Source organism: Magnolia sinica, chromosome 7 (assembly GCF_029962835.1).
Source record: "Magnolia sinica isolate HGM2019 chromosome 7, MsV1, whole genome shotgun sequence".
NCBI classification, from domain to species: Eukaryota; Viridiplantae; Streptophyta; class Magnoliopsida; order Magnoliales; family Magnoliaceae; genus Magnolia; species Magnolia sinica.
In genome coordinates this window covers 3,203,521-3,223,176 of record NC_080579.1, presented here as the reverse complement: position 1 = coordinate 3,223,176, position 19,656 = coordinate 3,203,521, and the positions used below count along the sequence as shown (strand labels likewise).

At 39.8% G+C, this 19,656-nt stretch overlaps 1 protein-coding gene across 2 annotated transcripts; it reads left to right on the top strand.

Annotated features, from left to right (window-relative positions):
* The first annotated feature begins 2,479 nt into the window (after positions 1-2,479).
* On the top strand, positions 2,480-19,101 carry LOC131250858 (U4/U6 small nuclear ribonucleoprotein PRP4-like protein). 2 transcript variants are annotated; one of them, XM_058251220.1, is made up of 7 exons: positions 2,480-2,559; positions 4,749-5,686; positions 11,542-11,995; positions 12,519-12,716; positions 12,794-12,875; positions 17,000-17,136; positions 18,827-19,101. In XM_058251220.1, the coding sequence occupies exons 2-6, from the start codon at positions 4,755-4,757 to the stop codon at positions 17,092-17,094; spliced, it is 1,761 nt and encodes a 586-aa protein (XP_058107203.1). In that variant the 5' UTR covers positions 2,480-2,559; positions 4,749-4,754; the 3' UTR covers positions 17,095-17,136; positions 18,827-19,101. The 2 variants fall into 2 exon arrangements, with proteins under 2 accessions (XP_058107203.1, XP_058107202.1); XM_058251219.1 differs by lacking the exon at positions 2,480-2,559 and adding an exon at positions 3,855-3,941.
* Positions 19,102-19,656: the final 555 nt, after the last annotated feature.

Below are 19,656 nucleotides of genomic sequence, written 5' to 3'. Positions count from 1 at the left end.
CCGTGGTGAGGCCTTTCTTTATAAACAGTTTTAGAGAATCCAAACAAGACAGTTTTCCCTGGCCATGGTCCTCACATATCTTGCAACAATAGGTGGGATGTTGGGTAGTAGACCTCTCGAATGAAACTCTCTTCCCTTTCTCCCACGTCTTGCAAACCATTTCTTTTCTATCTGCATGCAAGTGCCATACAGTCCATTTTCAACCACGGAAAAAAAAAATTCTTCTTCTTCTTTTTTTGAATTTTTTATGGCAAAAAATACATGCATAGAACCTGCAACCCTAGTGGCTTACAAGTGATTAATTCTCTTGCTAGGATACGTCCTGACATATCACAATAGGATAAGAGCATTAGCCATTGGATTGGGCACCCAAAATGCTTATATTGTGAACCTCATGGTGGGCAGGAAATATCAAAAAACAACATGACTAGAGTATTTAGTCCTTGTTTAGTAGACACCTTAAAATTAGTTCTTCTCATTTTAGTTAACTGTAATTATGTATTGAAAATCATATTTCCTTTCAGTAAGGACTAAAATATAATTTTAAAACCAACAATCATAAGCTTTGATACATTATCACGGTTTACTTAAACGAGATGAACTCATTTTTAGGACTTAGGAGTCAACCAAAAGTTCCTTGGAATTTATCATCATCATTATTTGATGTCTAAGAAAAGACGAGAAATGTAAGGCCCACGTGGTATGTGTACAACATCCAACAGTTCAATCTGTGAACCACACCATGCTAGTTGCACAATCTAAACACATGACCCATCAAATCATCAGATGGGCTGATTTGGATGTTTTTGAATGGTGACTATTATTTTTTTTAAATGGTGTGACCTTGTGATTAAATCCGGCAGCTCGATGTCACATGCATATGCGCATGGGCTCCACAATTCTCTAATATACCAGTTTTTAAAGAAACAAATGAGGGTATTTTGACAATTCGTTATCTCAAAAAGCACCTCCATGGAATTGCTCAGCCATTAATTGGTAAAATCCTTATTAAAAAAAAAACCCCTCTATTTAATTATTCCCCATCTATCGTGAGGCATATTGTATAAACGGTTCTGATCATTTGAAGGATGAACCCAGCTTCAAAGGCTGGAGTCCTGGGTATCAGCCGATTGTATTCCCAACAAACCGTTGATTAGTGTACATCTAATGAACGGTCGGATTGAAGAGCAATTAACAATTCAGAATTAGAAAACAAATGCACATCAATAATAGGTGGCTAGGATTGTTCAAGCAATGTGAGTTGGAAGACGAAATATGTAAGTGGGTCCCGCAATTTGGACGGCTTAAATCGAGTCGTTGCAAGCTGTATGTATCAACTATAAAACTCTGCCAGAGTATCAAATAACTCCACGATAAGTTGAATATTATTTTATTTTTATTTAAATAACGAAAACACTTGGTAAGGTGGTGTGTGGCTATTCGCTGACGTGGATGGAGGACCTCATGTGGATGAGATCTACTCCATCCATCAGGTTCGTCACCTCGTGTTCTTTTAGGGACCCAAAAATCAGATCGATTCAAAGTTCAGGCAGGCTGCACAATGGGGAGCAGTTGGTATGGGAATTACCACCGCTAAACCGTCCAAATTGTGTGTAGTGTCCACCGTGGTTTTTACATGAAATCCAATCTACTAATCTGACGTGTCACATAAGGATGAATGGATTCTCAAAACATTATAACATTCCAAGACTCATGTGGGCCACACCATGTGAAATTTGAGGATTAGGCATGATTTTACACTTCTCCTTACGATGTGGCCAAAATAAGTCTTTTTTTTGGAATGACATAAAAAATCCATAGTGAAAAATGTAGGGGCACACATGATGGACGGAGTGGATCTGATACACATTCTCTCCCTCCCCAACGTGGTGCTCGGTTAATTACGGGTGGCCCACCTGATAAATTTTATATAAACGGTTTAGATTTCCTCTCCTTTTCACCGCCAAACAAAAGGCCCCCACAAACTCCGGAAGAGTAAGCTCTGTGGGGCCCACCTTGGATGTATATGTCCTATCCACTCCGGTGCATCCGTTTTTCCGGATCGTTGTAGTGCATGTGCGCAAAATTGAAACATATACAAAGCTCAAGTGGACCACACCTAATGAAAGAGTAGTGATAATGACCGTTGAAAACTTTCTGTGGCCCAGATTAATGTTTGTTTGTCATCCAACCTGTTCACAAGGTCACAGATATCTGGATGAAGGGAAAATACAAATATCATCTTGATCCAAAACTTCTTTGGCCCACAAGAAGTTTCCAACTGTAGACTCTCAATTCACACTGTTTCTTGTTGTGTGGTCTACTTGAGATTTGGATATGCTTAAATTTTGGGTTAATGCCATAAAGTGAACTGATAAAACGGATGGACGGTGTAGATAATACATATTCAACATGGTGGGCCCCACAGAGTTTACTCAGTACTCTATGCGCAATTTGCCTCTCAAAACTCTCCCTCTTCCTCTTCCTCTCCCTCTCCCTCTGCCTCTCATGTTTGCTGCCGCTGTCACTGCTTCTGCTGTCTGCTTCACATAAAACCAGGTTTCCTTCTCCAACTCTCGTATCTATTTCTAGGGCTCTATTCATACGAAGAAAGATGAAGAAACCCCTCTTTTCTATAACTAAAAACTTCTACTCGGTTCGAATCGATTCTCTGCAAAATTAGAGTTTTGTTAAACCCTAGATCAGCTAGTTTCTGCCGATTTTTATTTTTGTTTTTATTTTTAGTTTTAGGGTGTTTGGTTGCACCAAATTTCATGAAATTTGCACCAAATTAGACTGATTAATCGTGAAATATCATGAATTTTCGTGATATTTGGTGCAACCAAACACACCCTTTTTGTTTGGTCCAATTGACTGCTAAGCGTGCTGGTGAAATGCTTCAGGATTCATGTTTCTGCAAAATAGGGTTTTTTGTGTGTGTTTATTCATCTTTCTCGAGAGAATGCCTGGGTTTTCAGTTCTAACAGGTGGGCTCCAGTATTCAGTGGCCGCTGCTCTATTGTGTCCTACCATGGATGGACCATGTCTGCCAATTCTTTTGACTTGTGGCCTAAAAACATATGGTTTAAGGAGAGAAATACATCAATGGTTCAGATTCAATGCCCGGTATGCTCTGGCTCCCGACAACTCAAACAGGTGGATAGACATTTAATTCCAAGAAGGTGGAAAGTCGTTGTTGGTTATAAACTATTCTGCCTTCTTTCAGTTGGATGTATCCCCTTTCAGTTGCATGTTCAGCCAATTTCCAAAGAAAAATGGTTAACATTTAACTGAAAAACACTGGATTTGGTGGCTTGGATCTTGTGATCTGGGACATTTTTTTGGGGTATGTATATCCATGGTGGGAATGCAACATACCAATGGCCTGGATTACTGAACTGGGCCGCAGTTGTTGGAACTATTGTTTTCAATATCGATGAGATATATTGTGTATCCCATGTAGGCGATATGAAACCCCAAGGTAGTATATGAAATTCTTCATGTCGCAAGAGATATCACAATGTATCGCAGGTATCACGAAATCGCAATCAGTTCCTTTTATAAAATCCCCGATATCGGTCAATCAGCCAATATCACACAGAAACATGGGAAATCCATGGCTTTCTTTAGAAAATTTGAAAAACCTATTCTGAATTCTTTTTCTTGATTCCTCTCCACTTCTAACTAAAGCTATTATGGATTTCAACCTTTCCTCTTGAATCCCTTAGAAGAAAAACACAAATTTTGAGTTGGAATCAAGATCCAAGCTGATTTGGTCCACTTTCGATCCAAGCCCATTTCAGAGTTTTTTGTTTTTTGTTTTGTTTTTTTTTTTTTAAAGAAAAAAAAATTAAAAAATTAAGAAAAAAAAAAACTCAAAATTCCACTTCTAATGCATGCGCAACTCTATGTGGGTCCACAACCACACACATCATTCACAGGTATATTTCTGTTTTTCTACTTCTTTGCTTTTGAATGTGTTGCTTGCGTTTCCATACCTTTCTTCTTACATTTGTAAATGATGTGATTTGACTTTGAATATACTTGCATCAATTCAGTTATACGGTGCATAGATTAGGATCCTATGCAAAGGAAACCCCGAAAGTTTAATTGAAAAATTCGACCAATTTCCCAATGTTTCCTCATGTTTTCCAATGACAATGATACATCACGCGATATAGCTGATATATCCCATGCAATAAACAATATGTATCTGTATCCCAAGGGTGCAATACATTACGTGTTAATGATACGGAAAATACGGAAAATATTGGTTGGAACTGAAAACCCAAGCATACTGGCCAAGGCCTCAAGTCGATGATCCTGCAAGTCTTTAAAGAAAAAGGAAAATATGTGGTGGTTTGGTATGGTGGGTCTCTGGACTAGCAGTTCGGGTGGTTCCCTTTGATCCAATCAGAATAGTACCCACCTGCGTTTGGTTGCGGACTGATCCAGTGTATGGACGGCTCCAACCATTTTTTAGTGGACCCAATTTTTTCAAGTTTCAAACAATGGGAGCCTGGGGAGCATCGAAAATGTTGGTATGATTGATTACCATATTCCTTTTCAATTCAAAGAAAAAGATGCAGCTTTACTTTCAGGAGCTTCTACGAGTCCAATGGAAATTACTTCTATTCTGGCATTATATTCTGTTTTCTTATTTTCTATTGATGTGTTTATTGTGGCAAGCTTCTATGAAGTATGTTTTCTCCTTCTATTTTCTGATATTTGTTTAATTTTTCAATCAGGGCATCATGGAAGAAGACACCCAAGTCCCGGTTACACTTCCGGAAACTACTGCAACAATACCCACTGATCCCACTCCTATTTCTACCACTACGCCACCTCCTATTCAAGCTCCCCTCCCCAATGTCGTCCCTATTCTCCCTACACCTCTTCCAGCCCCACTTCACCCCCCTCTTGCCCCTCCCATCACACCCCCAGTCATGCGTCCCCTCGCACCCATTCCATCCATTCCTCCCCCAGTCATCCGCCCACTAGCACCCCTTCCTGTCCGGCCCCCTGCCATCCGCCCACCACTTGCTCCACCCAGCCAAAATGGTGAAACAAATGGTTCGGATTCGGGTTCGGATCGTGAGGGCTCACCCATTGATTATGAGGTCTCAGAAGAGAGTAAGCAGTTACGAGAGCGGCACGAGAAAGCAGTGCAAGATCTCTTGAACAAACGGCGGGCTTATGCATTGGCTGTGCCTACCAACGACTTGGCTGTTCGGGCCCGTCTTCGCCGGCTTGGTGAGCCGATCACTCTTTTTGGGGAGAGGGAGATGGAAAGGCGCGACCGGCTGAGATCAATCATGGTGAAGCTTGATATAGAAGGGCAGTTGGAGAAGCTCCTGAAAGCCCATGAGGAGGAGGAAGATGGTGCTGCAGCAGCTGGGGAAGAGGGGGAGGGAGAAGGTCCACAGCAATACCCTTTCTATACTGAGGGCCCGAAGGAACTCTTGGAAGCTCGGATTGAGATTGCCAAGTATTCTCTTGTGAGGGCTGCATCGAGGCTTGAACGGGATAGGAGGAGAAGGGATGACCCAGATGAAGATTTGGATGCAGAGATGGATTATGTTTTGAAACAGGCAGGCAGTTTCACCCTTGACTGTAGTGAAATTGGCGATGATCGACCACTTTCAGGGTGTTCGTTTTCGAATGATGGAAAGCTGCTTGCCACAAGGTTTTTATATACTTTTTGAACCTTTCTTGTCTACATCATGGTTTGTAGTTTTTTTCTTCTATTGATTTACAAGTTGACTTTTATTCTGAGCTGTGATTTTCTTATGTATTAGGAGTCATAGTTTGGATTTATTCTTCATGAATTGAGTGGTTTAGTCTTCATAGTTAAGCATCATACCACATCATTTCAAGGTGTTCCGTAATGGTAATGGTGGCCGTAATGGCCACCACGATTACCTTTATGATACGGGGCCGTCACGGTCTCTCTTTTTTATTTATATTTTATTTATTGAAAAAACCCCAGAAAAACTTGTATTTGCCCCGTCATGTTGATTAAAAAGTATGAAAAACCTATATATGTCCCGTAATAGGCCATTACGGGGCCATTATGGCCTTTATAGTTATAGGGGATGTAACGTGCCGTTAACGGCAATTACATGTCATTTTTTTTTTTCCATAACAGCTGTTACGGCCTTTACAACCCCGTAATGTGTAACGGTTGCCATTGTTACCTTTACGTAACGGCCTTTACGGCACATCATGCATCATTTGATACATTTCTTTTTAAACTGAAAGCTTTTGTAGAATTCTAGACTGGGGTAGATATTTATAGTAACCCATTGCTGAGGATGCTTCAGCTTGTGATCCCTGATGTGAAGTCAGGAATTAATATAGATGTTGTTGCTTTTGTTATTTTCATTTTTGAGGGAGTTTGACTTCATTGATTGGAAGCTAAAATTTACTCCCCAATCCCTGGTTGCTTGATCTAGAGTGGTGCAAAGATTATGTCGAAGACATACTGCTGGTCCTGGATTAGGATTATCCGGGCGTCATCTTCATTTTCTTCTTTTATTGCTTAGATGTGTCTGTTTTACCATTAAAAATAATAATCACTTGTTCCTTTAAAACCACTTCATCCACCAAGCTCTAATTCTATGAGCAACATCCTTCTTTATCTCTCCACTTCCATGAATTATCAACACAAGTTATCGGAAATTGTTTGTACCGACCATTTTTTATAACTTGTTCGGGAATTCAAGGGAGTGGAGAAAATTGAGAGGGATGTTTCACATAGGATTAGACCTAGGTAGATGAAGTGAAGATGTGAGTATGAAGTTTTATGTGAATGATGTATATCCTTCAAACTGAAGGAGAGATTTTATGGGATAGCTATAATACGAGTCGTGCTTTATGGACAAAATGTTGGATAGTCAAGGAAGAACATATTCACAGGAGGGGAGATTTTATGGGATAGCTATAATACAAGTCGTGCTAGATGGGACAAAATGTTCGATAGTCAAGGAAGAACATATTCATAGGATGAGCGTAGCTGAAATGAGAGATGTTGGGAAGGATGAATGGCAAGATGAATAAGGATAGAATTAGAAATGAATGCATCTGAGGGAACTTTGGGGTAGCATTAATAGGTAACAAGATGTAGGAAGGTAGTCTTATGGCCCATTTGGACACTCTTGAGAAAAAGAGGGTTTCTGCAATTAGGGGTTTCAAACCAGCTTTTTCCAGGCGACTTGGCGAAAAACCAGTCTGTGTGTCATCACTTTAGCTCCTATTATGTCGAGCAAATGGTGAAACGTGGGGTTGCAAAGTGCATCCAAACAATGTTTGTTATCGTGTCGCAAATCGTTATGGGGGTTGAATCCGAATTGAATTGCAAATCGTATCATAAATCGTAAGATTTTTTTGTGATTTTCTTAAAAATATGAAAAATACAAATAAATGAGAAAAAAATAAATAAATAAATTCAGTAATCATCCTTTTGCCATCAATATGCACCAAGTAATACCATATCATAATAGTGTTAAAGGATTCTTATCTCTTTCAAGAAAATTTCCTCACGGATCCTTTAATAGTTTATGTTCGTGTTACCTTTCATGAATGTAGAACCACATTGGGAAAGCAGCAATCGATTTTGTAGACCGATGAAAAAAGATATTTTGATTTCTAACCATCATTCTACATATAAGTCAACATGATCGTAACCATCCACAAAAAACATTCCAAACAAGTCATATATCAATTTGGTGTTTTGACCAGTTAAGAAGTAAAAAATCATAAGAAAAAGCTCTACAATTTAATGTTGAAGAGAATATATATCATTTAGTCTCTCATAAAGAACAAAATAAAATAATTTACCTTTTACTTTTTTTAAGGGTTTTTTTTTTTTTTTTTTAAATGATCCTTAAAGCCTCCACCAATTTAAAAAACATAAAATGAAAGCCGAGTGAAGCTTAAAATAGAAGAAAACAATTATAATTTAAATCGTAAATTAGGATTTGAATTGTAAATCGTAACCGTAGGATTCAAATCATAAAATCATAGGATTCATATAAAAAGGGATTCACAAGTTGGATTCAAATTGTTTTACTTAAGATTCGACTCAAATCGTAAATTGTAAAATGTAGGATTTTGACAACACTGCATCCAAACACACGTTAAAAGCCCTGGTTTGGCTCAAAGGGGATTTACACCTCAAACACCCCTTTGGAGGGCGCATCCACATAGGCCTTTAGATTGTTTGGCCATGTGCTATGCAGTCCAAGAACTGCACTGGTTAAAAGGAGCGAATTGGTTCAAGCGGAAGGCTCTAAAAGGGTAAGGGGAAGGCCCAAAAGGAAGTGGGTGGAGGCAATAAGAAAAGTTTTGATGACCTATGGTTTAGCTGAGGATATGATCCTTGATAGAGTGGAATGGTAGAACAGAATTCGTTTATCCGACCTTAGTTAATAGGATAAGGCTTAGATGACGCTGCTGCTGCTGTTGATGATGACCTTCATGGCTGGGCGCATTTTGTCGGACTGCAACTCTTGAGAACATTCATCAGTTGGCTACCACCTTTAGAGTAGAAGGTGCTGGATTCCTAATTGCTGCCCTGATGTGCAGCAGTGCCAGAATGACAGTGAATCGGGTAAGTCAAGGGTTAAAGGGAAACACGGAATCTTTCATGCTCTGTGAAATTCGAAGGTGATTTCGCGCCAAAAGGGACCCTTAAAAAATCATGTCAAAAGGATGGGAGTGTGGGGACTGCAAACATTGTTTCTCAATGAAGATCATGTCTTGGAATATTCAGCGGCTAGGGAGTATGCAGACAAGGCTCGTGAAGGAATTCTTGGGAATTTTGAAGTCAATATTGTCCCCATTCAAGAATCAAAATGCGAACAGATTTCCATTAGCTCCGGTTGAGAACTATGGGGATTGGAGGATTGTGTTGTGTCTATTCTCCCTTCTTGTGGAAGATCAGGAGGTTCTCATGATTTACTGACGTAGTAGACATGGTAGCAGGAAATGGTTAGGGAGTTCTCTATCATTAATTAATTCTCTTGAAGGAAGATGGCTATCAATTGCCCCTATCTAACGTCTATGGGCATACTGATCCTGCTAGGAGGGTGGGTTTTGGGACGAGCTCAGTTTCATTTATTCCTTCATGTGTTGCTTCTGGTGTATCAGGGACAAGGTATTTAATAACGGTAACGGTGGCCGTAAAGGCTGCCATCATTACCATTAGGATATGGGCTGTAACGGCTGCTATGGTCTTTAAAAAAAAAAAAAAGAAGCTATAACATCCTCATAACGAACTGTTTCTGCCCATAACTCATAATGGTACCCACCGTCAATGTTTTTAGTAGTGGCATTGATTGACGTATCACACCCTCGGGACACGGAAACATATAGGGTATCGCATGGGAAATAGCAGTTATATCATGTAATGTATCACTGATTTTGGGTTGAAAAGAAGTGGGAAATATCGGATGTATCATGTATCATGTATCACTGACGTATCCCCCTTTCTCTCCAAACAATTGATAAGGAGTGGTTGAAATTTCCTTAAGAATGTAATGAAAGTAAAAAAATAAAAATAAAATTCAGAAAGAAAAACAGATATTTTTAGGATTTTTGCGAATTTGTTGATACATTGTGATGCATCATGATTATACATTGCGATGCATCATGGTTGATACATATAGATACATTACGATACATTGCAATATATTGATCGATACTGGGAAGTTTCCCGACTAAAGCTCAGTATTGTATTGGTACTGTGCAATATCAAATGTTCGAGGAGTTGGTACCATCATCTTTTAAATTAAAAAAATCAATAATATCGGCCAATAGTATTGATATCACAAACACCGCCCACCAATACTATTATATAATAGCTGTTACGTAACTGTTTTTAGATACCATGATCAGGGAAGACATCAACACTAATCAGTTCTCTTTTGAGAAGTTGGGAGGAAGTCGGCTCACGACCAGCATGCAAATCAGAATTTATCATCGAGAACAAATGGATTGCTCTTTGCCATGGTCAAACAAACAAGGGTTGTCAATTTTTATTTTGTTTATTTTATCTTATTATTATATTTATTTTTATTTTTATTTTCAAGGGACCAAGGGTCATTAAATGCAAGCTTGTAGGATTCCTAACATCTAAATATTGGGAGGAATGTTGCCTGAATTTGTAGACAATATCCTCCCCATGCCAACTTCTCGTCACCACCCTGTCCTCTTAAACTCCGAAGTCATAGTTTTGGGGCCATTTGCTTTTAAGCCTTAAAACACTTGGCCAGAAGTTCCTGGGTTAGTGAAACTGGTGGAAGGTTGGTGGAACGCCTTGCAGGTTGAAGGATGGGCTGGCTTCAAATTTTCAAAGAAACTCAAGGAATGGAACAAAATTTCGGTTTGAAAGCTGGAAGATAGAGAGGACGGTATCCTCTAAGAAGTATCTTTGTAAAGCATGGAGGAATCTTTGCGGCAGCTTCCTTCTGAGCCATGGTTCTTAATATCGATATTGGTGCGTGTGTGGGCTGTTAAGTACACATCCTTAGTTTGCTATTGAATTTCAGTTTCCATTAAAAAAGGACAGTTACAACCATTGGCCCACATCTAACTGTTGCCCGATCAGTCGTTAGCATCATCACACATGGACCTATTTTAGGATACCTCCCATCCACGATGAGGCCCATCATTTGAACAATTTAGATCACCAAATGGGCCAAGCCAAATGCTCGATCAAACATGGTATTATTTCCTTTCATAAAGAAAATATGCTGTTCCTGTCCTTTCCTTCATTAATTATGTGCCGTCAGAATTTGATATGAGCATCATAACATTTGCATTGCCTGCTTTTAGATGCCTGCCAAATATTTGATTATTGTGTGTGTGTGTGTGTGTGTGTGTGTGTGTGTAGGGAAAAGGTACTATGCGCTCGACCTCACGAGTCCGTCCCATGAGGTCGAGCTGTGTGGGCCCCACCGTGATGCGTTTCGAACATCTAACCCATCAGTCAGATGCACCATTCCATCGTGGGCCTAGGTCTCAAAAATCAAGTCAATCCGTGACTTTTGTGGGCCACACCACATACAGAAGTGGGGAGGGGCCGTGCACCATTAAAACATTCATAATCAGTTTTTTGGGCCCATCGAGATGTGGTTTGCAAATCCAGCCCATCCATTATGTGTGTCCCACTTGCATGAGGGTTCAGACCAAGTTTCAGCAGCATTCAAAACTCAGGTGGGCCCCACCAAGTGCTTTTATATGTTTTAATGGTGTTTCACATGATTTTAGATGGTATGGCCCACCTGAGTTCCATATACGGCTGATTTTTGGGATATCCCATAATTTAGAGGGTACCCATCAAATGCACGGTGTTGATGGTCAACATGCATCACGGTGGGGCCCACACAGCTAGACCTCACAGGAGCTAATCGTGAGGTCGAGCACATAGTACCTTTTCCCATATATATATATATGAGAAAAATATTGAACCCCAGATAGTTAGTTTGCTACATTTTAAATGATCCTTTTATTTAACTCTCTCATGCTTGCTTTATCTAGTGCTATGAGTGGAGCTGTTAAAATATGGAGCATGCCTCAAGTCAGGAAGGTTGCCACCTTAAAAGGTCACACTGAGCGTGCAACTGATGTTGCATTTTCTCCTGTGCACAACCATTTAGCGACTGCCTCTGCCGATGGCACTGCAAAAGTCTGGAATGCTGAAGGGTCTCTTTTAAAATCATTGGAGGGCCATTTGGATCGTCTTGCCCGCGTCGCATTTCATCCATCTGGAAAATACTTGGGTACCGCTGGCTTTGACAAGACATGGAGATTGTGGGATCTTAATACTGGGGCTGAGTTGTTGCTTCAAGAAGGCCACAGTAGAAGTGTTTATGGGATCTGCTTCCACCGTGATGGATCTTTAGCTGCATCATGTGGGCTAGATGCACTTGCTCGTGTCTGGGACCTGCGCTCGGGAAGAAGCATACTTGCCTTGGAAGGCCATGTTAAGCCGGTGAGGCGATTGAAGCACTCCTTGTACCACATTATCAGTATACAGAGAAATGCAATGACCACTCGTGACAGGATTCTTAATCCTATTCCCCATTGGCATGCATGTGGAAGATCCAGGTCCATCAGTGGTCTCACTGTGTTCTATGGCCTGAAAATAATGACTGTCTGACAATCAGGTGGACCACACGTGTGGAATCAATGGGTGGCTTAAAAAATTGACGAACATTCTGCATCTGGCCTGCTTGTGGCCCAGCTGACTAGCCTGGCATTATTTTAGGTCCATTGCAGATAGATGGTGGGGCCCATGGTGTGCACCCTATGATGACCTGATGTGTGTTGGGGAAAGCATGATGTGGAATCCGAGCATATTTTCTTCATCTATTTTGCATCAATCATATACAAATTGTAACTTCTCTCTGTTAGATTGACACCTTTTTAACATAATATGTTTGGTTCCATTGTTCTTGTAATGAAAATATCAGATGATTTTGGTGTGAATTTAATGAATCCCTGGCTCTTCTCAGGTTCTTGGAATTAGTTTCTCCCCTAACGGTTATCACTTAGCCACTGGAAGTGAAGATAATACATGCCGAATCTGGGATTTAAGGAAGAAGAAATCTTTGTACGTAATACCAGCTCATTCGCACCTTATTTCGCAAGTCAAGTTTGAACCCCAAGAGGGATATTTTCTGGTAACCGCTTCATATGATACTACAGCTAAGGTACTTCTCTGCCCCACCCGCTAGCTTGTTGTGACCTTTGTTTATTTATCATTACATCTAACTGCACTCCTTGTTAGGTTTGGTCGGCTCGAGATTTCAAGCCTATAAAGACACTAGCGGGACATGAAGCAAAAGTTACATCTCTAGATATCGCTGCAGGTAATCTTTTTGCTCAAGATCAAAAACAAATTCTAGACATCTGTTCTCTAGTACTCTTAATAAAACTTGTATTAGGAGAGGAGATAATCAATGTTATTAGTGCATGAGCCCACAAGTAGGGTTAAGGGATAGAATCAAGAGACAATTCTAGGAGGATATGAATGGACTAATGTAAGAAATTCTGAACGGAGAGAGGATATTTGTAGGAGCATATGTAAATGGTCACGTAAGAAAAGAAAGTAGAGGATATGGTTTTGGGAGAAAAAATGAGATGGGAGAAGCTATCCATGATTTTACTATGGCATACAATCTAGTTCTAGCAAACATATACTTTAAGAAGAGATGAATCTTTAATAACATTCAAATGTGGATTATATACAATACAAATAGATTTTTATTTTTTATTTTTTTTTGTACTTAGGAAGACAACAATTAATATGCACGGATTGCAAGGTGATACGCGGCGAGAGTTTGACTGTGTAACATAAGTTAATGTTTACAAATGTTTGCGTTAAGAGATGGAAGAAAGTGAATGAAATTAATAGGTGTCTAAAAACTATGTAGTGGAATTAAAAGGAGAGAAAAGAATGCTATTCAAAAATAAATTGATGGAAGAAGGTAAGTGAAAAGTTGAAGAAAAAGTAAAAATGTTCTATGGAATGAGATAGTTGAGTGCATTAGAGAAGTAGTAAAAAATATTTCATGAGTATCTAAAGGGAAAAGCTAATCATATAAATAAACTTGATGGTGGAATGAGGATGTATAAAAAGCAATCAACGAGAAACATGCATGTTTCAAAACTTGGCAAGGGACTTGAAAAATGAAAATCTTGAACAATATAACAATGCCAAAAAGATTGCTAAGAAAGTAGTGAGGCTAATCTTAAAGCTTATGATGATCTTTATAATATGTGGGACAAAGGAAGGTGAGAAAGATGTCTTCAAACTTGCAAAAATGAGACAAGCAAAGGAGGATTAGGTACCTAGATCATGCTAGATGCATTAAAAGTGATGACTAGAGAGTAGTAGTCAAGGACAATGAGATGGGCGAAAGGTGGAGAAGCTATATTTAGAACTTATTAAATGATAATCACTCTAAGAGTAAACAGACAGAAGGAACCATAAACTCAAATAACGTCAGATTCCATAGATACTTTCGTGGGAGATACCGAGTTATTTTGGGGAAGCTTTTAGTAGAATGATGTAGCAAGGAGAGATGACTGGTTCGATCAACGGTTTTCAGGTAGTGGAATCGGGACTAACCGTTTCTCATCTACAGTACACCGACAATACCCTTATTTTTTGTGATGCAGATGAAACAACCATTGATAATCTTCGGAAAATCATAGTCTGCTTTGAAGCTGTTTAAGGACTTCACATTAACATCACCAAGAGTGAAATGTTGGGAATTGGATTGGAGGAAGAGGATTTGGATAAGCTTGCTTTATTATTTGCCTGCAAAAAAGGTTATTTTCCAACAACGTATCTTGAGGTGCCTCTTTGCATAGGAAAGCCTCCAAAAACATTATGGGATAAGGTTATTGAAAAAATGGAGATAGTTATCTAATTGGAAGAGTCGTTATTTATCCTTGGGAGGTCGTCTCACACTTATTAAAGCTGCTCTGTCTAATATGCCAATATATTTCATGTCTCTTTTTAAATGTTCAAAATCGGTTTTGAGTAGATTGGAGAAATTAAGGAGAGACTTTCTTTGGTACGGGCCAGCCACTAGAAGAAACTTTCATCTTTTAAATTGGAAAGAGGTATGTCGACTAGTGGAAGAAGGGGGAGCTGGTATTAGGGAATTGGGTCTCCTTGGTAAGTGGTTATGGAGACTGGGATGTGAAGAGGGCACATTGTGGCAGATTCTCATCGAAAAGAAATATGGTCTTCATACTGGAGGATAGGGAGTTAAACGTTCTACCCTGTATCATGCTTCTAACATTTGGAAAGCTATCGCCTCAATCGAACATTTTTTTCGGCAAGGTATTTCTCTCTCTTGGTTTTAGGACCAGAATCCGTTTTTGGGATGATATATGGTGTGGTGCAATATCATTTATAGATGAATTTCTAAGGTGAGGGTGGAGAGATACATAACAGTTGATCAATGTTATTTTATTAGAAATGGGCAGGTGGTTTGGGCTCCTTGTTGATGGAATTAAAAGACAGAGATTGATGAATGTCTCGGCTTGAATCAATCGTAACTAACTCTCTTGAAACTGACTTGATAGTTTGGTCTGCTCATAGACCAGGACGGTTTTCAGAGGCATTGTGGCATTGTGGCAATTACTCATCATGGATATATATTTTGGGTAATTTGGAGAGCTCAAAATGGTCGTTGTTATATATTTTGGGTAATTTGGAGAGCTCAAAATGATTGTTGTTTTAACAATAGGAAGGTAACAACATTGGATTGTGTTCATAAGATCAATTTCTGCATCTTGGGTTGGGCTACTTCTGAAAATATGATTGATATTGGCAAGCTTCTTCCAGTGATACATTTGTAATTTGTTCTGTTTTGTTTTCTTTGTAATTTTTGCTCACTTCTCACAAGTTTTTAATAAAATTTTGATGTTAATTTTAAAAATAAAAATAAAAATTCATGAGAGTGAAGAGATTGAGAAGGATGTTGCCCACAGAAATCAAGCCGGTGGAACAAAATGGAGATGTGCCTCTGGAGTTTTATGTGATTGTTGTGCACCACTCAATCTGAAAGGGAAATTTTATAGGATGGCTAAAAGACCAGCCATGCTTTATGGGACAATATGTTGGGCGGTTAAGGAACAACGTGTCTGTAGGATGAGTGCAGCTGAAATGAGGATGTTGAGATGGATGAGTGGCAAGAGAAGGATGAAATCAGAAATGAAATGCATTTGAGGCAAGACGAGGAAAAGTCGACTAAGATGGTCTGGTCATGTGCAATGGAGACCAAGAACTGCACCAGTTAGGTGTGAATTTGTATCAGCTGAAGGCTCCAACATGGCAAGGGGAATGCCCAAAAGGATGCGGGTGGAGGTAGTAAGAAACTTGATGACCTATGGTCTAACTAAAGTTTTGGTCCTTGATAGAGTGGAGTGGCGGAAAAAGAATCATGTAGCAGACCCCTGTTAGTTGGGATAAGGCTTAGATGATGATGATGTTCTCTAGTACTTACTTTCCAGGCATACGGTATTTTCTGAGCTTGCTGAATAACCCTGTACACTCCTAATAAACCTAGTTGATTCACTGTTTGCTGCGAAAATTTGCCAGTTATGTATTTATTTATTTATTTAATAGATTGCATGGAATTGAATTAGTGGGATGGGCTGAAAATTTGAGAAGACTTAAAACATTAGACTTTCTATAAGATTGAAAATGACCATGAGTACCTGGTAAATTAGATTTACAGATAGTGTGAATTAAGCCTACAGTTGAGAATCAAAGCCACGTCCTGGTTGGACTGATGACAAACGGAACTTGGGTTCGTTATCGTTATAGGGCTGTCACTGGACAGAACTGGCCCATTTGGCCTGCAGCATAGACCTCTATGGGCTGGCTGAGGCCTAAATTTAGGCTTGTGGACTGGACCTCACCTGATTTTCAGACCTGAGCAATGAAAGGTTAAGCCTGACCCTAGTTTTAGAACTATTCTATCAAGGCCTAGTGGACCTCATGCTGCCAGTGTCTGGATTTGAACTGACTTTCAGGCCCGAAAAACAAACAGGCTGGATTCGGGCTAAACTTGGCATGTCACAGGCACACCCATAGTTCAATAGGCTCGCTTGGAATTTGAACAGTAAAACTGGCCCCTGCAATATGGAATAAGAACCTGGTAACTTTGCAGTGGAAATTTCAAGGGAGCTCCCATAGCCAAGTTGACCTGATCTGCTCTTTTACATCCCTTGTTCCCTGATGACCTTTCATGTCCATCTTTTTTGACATTACAATCTTAATCTTAATTTGGGATGAGCTGTTTGATAGTTTGCTCCACCACTAAGAAACTATGTTGATGACCTTGTCTTTAATACAGCAATGTTACTCATGCACATTTTATTGTTCGATACGTTTTGTGTTTTTATTGTTTTATACATTTTGTCCTACCAACTGTGTGATTTTCAGCTGACCCGCTTAATCTGTGATGTACAGATGGACAATGCATTGCAACGGTTGCACATGACCGTACTATCAAATTGTGGTCCAGCAGTGGCAGTGGAAAGGATAACACTATGGATATTGATTAGCTCAGCCCCAATTCCTTATACCATGCAGAAGAAAAATCAACGGTCAGTGAACAACATCTTGGCCCATTTTAATTGATGTGAAATTTCTTTCGGGATATAATGGTGCTTGTGATGTTGGCTTGAGACTTGCAACCTAGAACTGTGGCACGAAACTAGCTGCTGTGGTTCGGCGCTGTTTTGCTAATCTCATGCTGACCCGAATTTTTGAGGGGTGTTTTTATGATAACCCAGTTTGAGTCCTATCTGTTAAGCAAAATACAAAAAAACCTTGTTAAGTGGTGGTTTCCGTTGTACTTTTACACTTTCATGCATAGTGAAAACTCTCCCATTTTCCTGCCACACAGATGTAGTCAAACATCATGGTGGGCCATTTGAAATCTGTGTTTTTGTGGACCACTTAAAATCTGTGTTTTTGTGTGTTTGTGTGTGTTTCCACTGTTGTTTTATTACTTTCTGGTTTGCCATCACTATCTATTGATCCAATATGCATATGCATCCTTCGCAGTTGCAAAATTGTGAATGGAATATTTTCATGAAATACATTTTTATCCATGCTCCAAAGTAACACCACCTATTGTTATAAACTGGCAACCTTATTCGAATAATGACCTATTTTATGTGGGGATTGCAAATGAGGCACACGGTTTAGTAATCTAGACCACTGATCAGTTAGATAATGCCATGAACACCTCCCAAATTGGAAGATTTTCCACCAACCTTGAGACTCACTGAAGCTGAATGCCGACCATTACTATATTTTTCGTAGCTGTCTATTTGCAGGCCACAATTTGAAAGGTTAGGATTGCACCATCAAGGCAATTTTCAGGTGTGGTCCATCTACAGTGGCTGCCACATGTATAAACTTGAAAGCTGATTTTGATGGACCATTACATGACTGTCAATGCGCAGCTGGCCTGTCAGGCTTGCCATGGTCTAGGCTGATATCTAAATTTTTGGCCCACAAGTTGGGCCTGCGTATAATTCTCAGACCTGAAAATAAATGGGCTGGGCCCGGGCCAAGTTTGACAACTTTTCTATCTACCCCCAATCCAAGTCCACATCCAAGTCTGGCTATTGTTGCCATGGTCTGGACTACTGGGTTTGGTCCATGGTCAAAAGACGGCGACTCGTATCAACTCGTTCAAACCTAAGTTGAGTCGGGATGCACCTGAGTCAGGGCTGGACCAGTTTGACTCCTCAAGTTGAGGATGACTCGAGAGGGGTGACTTGTGGTATCAATCTGGATCGGGCACTACTGAGTCTTGAGTCAACTCAAACGAGAATTGTCCGAGTCTTAAAACCATGGTTTGGTCTTCTTTCTGCACCCCAAAACCAAACAGGCAGGCCTGAAGCTAACTATGGCCTGGACCATTTACAGCCCCAGTTCAAACTGTGTGGCCTGCAGAATTTGAGTAGCGGACTCTCCCAAACTCAACCTGGTAACCAGGCACTGAAAACTTCAAACGCATTGAATTGGCAGTTAACCTCATTAATTCTCTTACAATCCTTGGTCACTGAAATCCTTTACCTAATTGTCATTTTCTTTGACAGCAGAATCTTAGCTGTAATGAGGGAAGGATAATTTGCTAATTGGCTCTCTGAGTGAGAAATGTCATTGTTGACCTTACCCTTGATGCAGACAAACTAATGCATGTTTTATCATTTTTAAACATTTTTGTCATGTTTGTTATGCGTGATTTTGTAGTGAGCTCCCTTTATCTGTGCTGTACAGATGGATACTCCATAGCAATCGTTGCACATGACCATATAAACAAATTGTGGTCCAGCAGTAGCAGTGGAGAGGAGAAAGCTAGGGATACATATTAGCTCAGTTCTCTTGGAGAGGCTTTTGGCACGGCTTATGTATTGAAGTCTGATAAATAGAGAGAGTATGTTTTTGTTTTTTTCTTTTTCTTCCCAAGTATAAAATGTGAAAATTGCCTGGTTGTTACATGCAGACTACAGTCTGCCTGCCCTTGTTGAATGAATGGGCCGTCGTTCTGACAAGTTAGTGCCTGCAGTTCATTAATCTAGACTATTGGTCTGCTTTGCCAACTGTAGATAGACCATACCCATTTATCAACGATCTGCATTCAACTGAAAAGGTACCTCAGTTACTGGCTAAGATCTTCCGATCTGGGAGATTTTTATCACCTGGGTCGACACAGTGGGATGCAACAGATCAAATGGTCTTGGCCACTGAACCATGAGTTGAGGATTGAGGTCGACCCTATAACTCACCCACAATCAAACCTTGCTTTTACATATATTAGAATGATTAAGGTACATTGAGTAAGTAGTAACAATTTAACTAAAGAGTCATGATTCAGTGAACAGCTCCTCACATGAGGCGCCAGAATATGATTTGTCAGAAATCTGTGCTTACAGCATTAGTGTCAGAAATCTGGACCATCCATCAAGTAGGGCACAGTAGGCATGTCCTGAACCAAATAAGGTTGGTCCTCTAATCAGGCTGATCAAACTTTTCTGACCCAAAAAAAAAAAAAACAAAACAAAACAAAAAACAAAACGGCAGTTAGGTAAAAAAGATTTTTATAGTAA

Bases quoted from the DNA above. Each gene is read 5' to 3' on its own strand.
- LOC131250858 (XM_058251219.1), top strand. From the start codon at position 3,897: ATGCGCAACTCTATGTGGGTCCACAACCACACACATCATTCACAG. The intron at 3,942-4,748 runs GTATATTTCTGT...TTTTTCAATCAG, and splicing joins ACCACACACATCATTCACAG to GGCATCATGGAAGAAGACAC. The intron at 12,876-16,999 runs GTAATCTTTTTG...TGTGATGTACAG, and splicing joins ATCTCTAGATATCGCTGCAG to ATGGACAATGCATTGCAACG.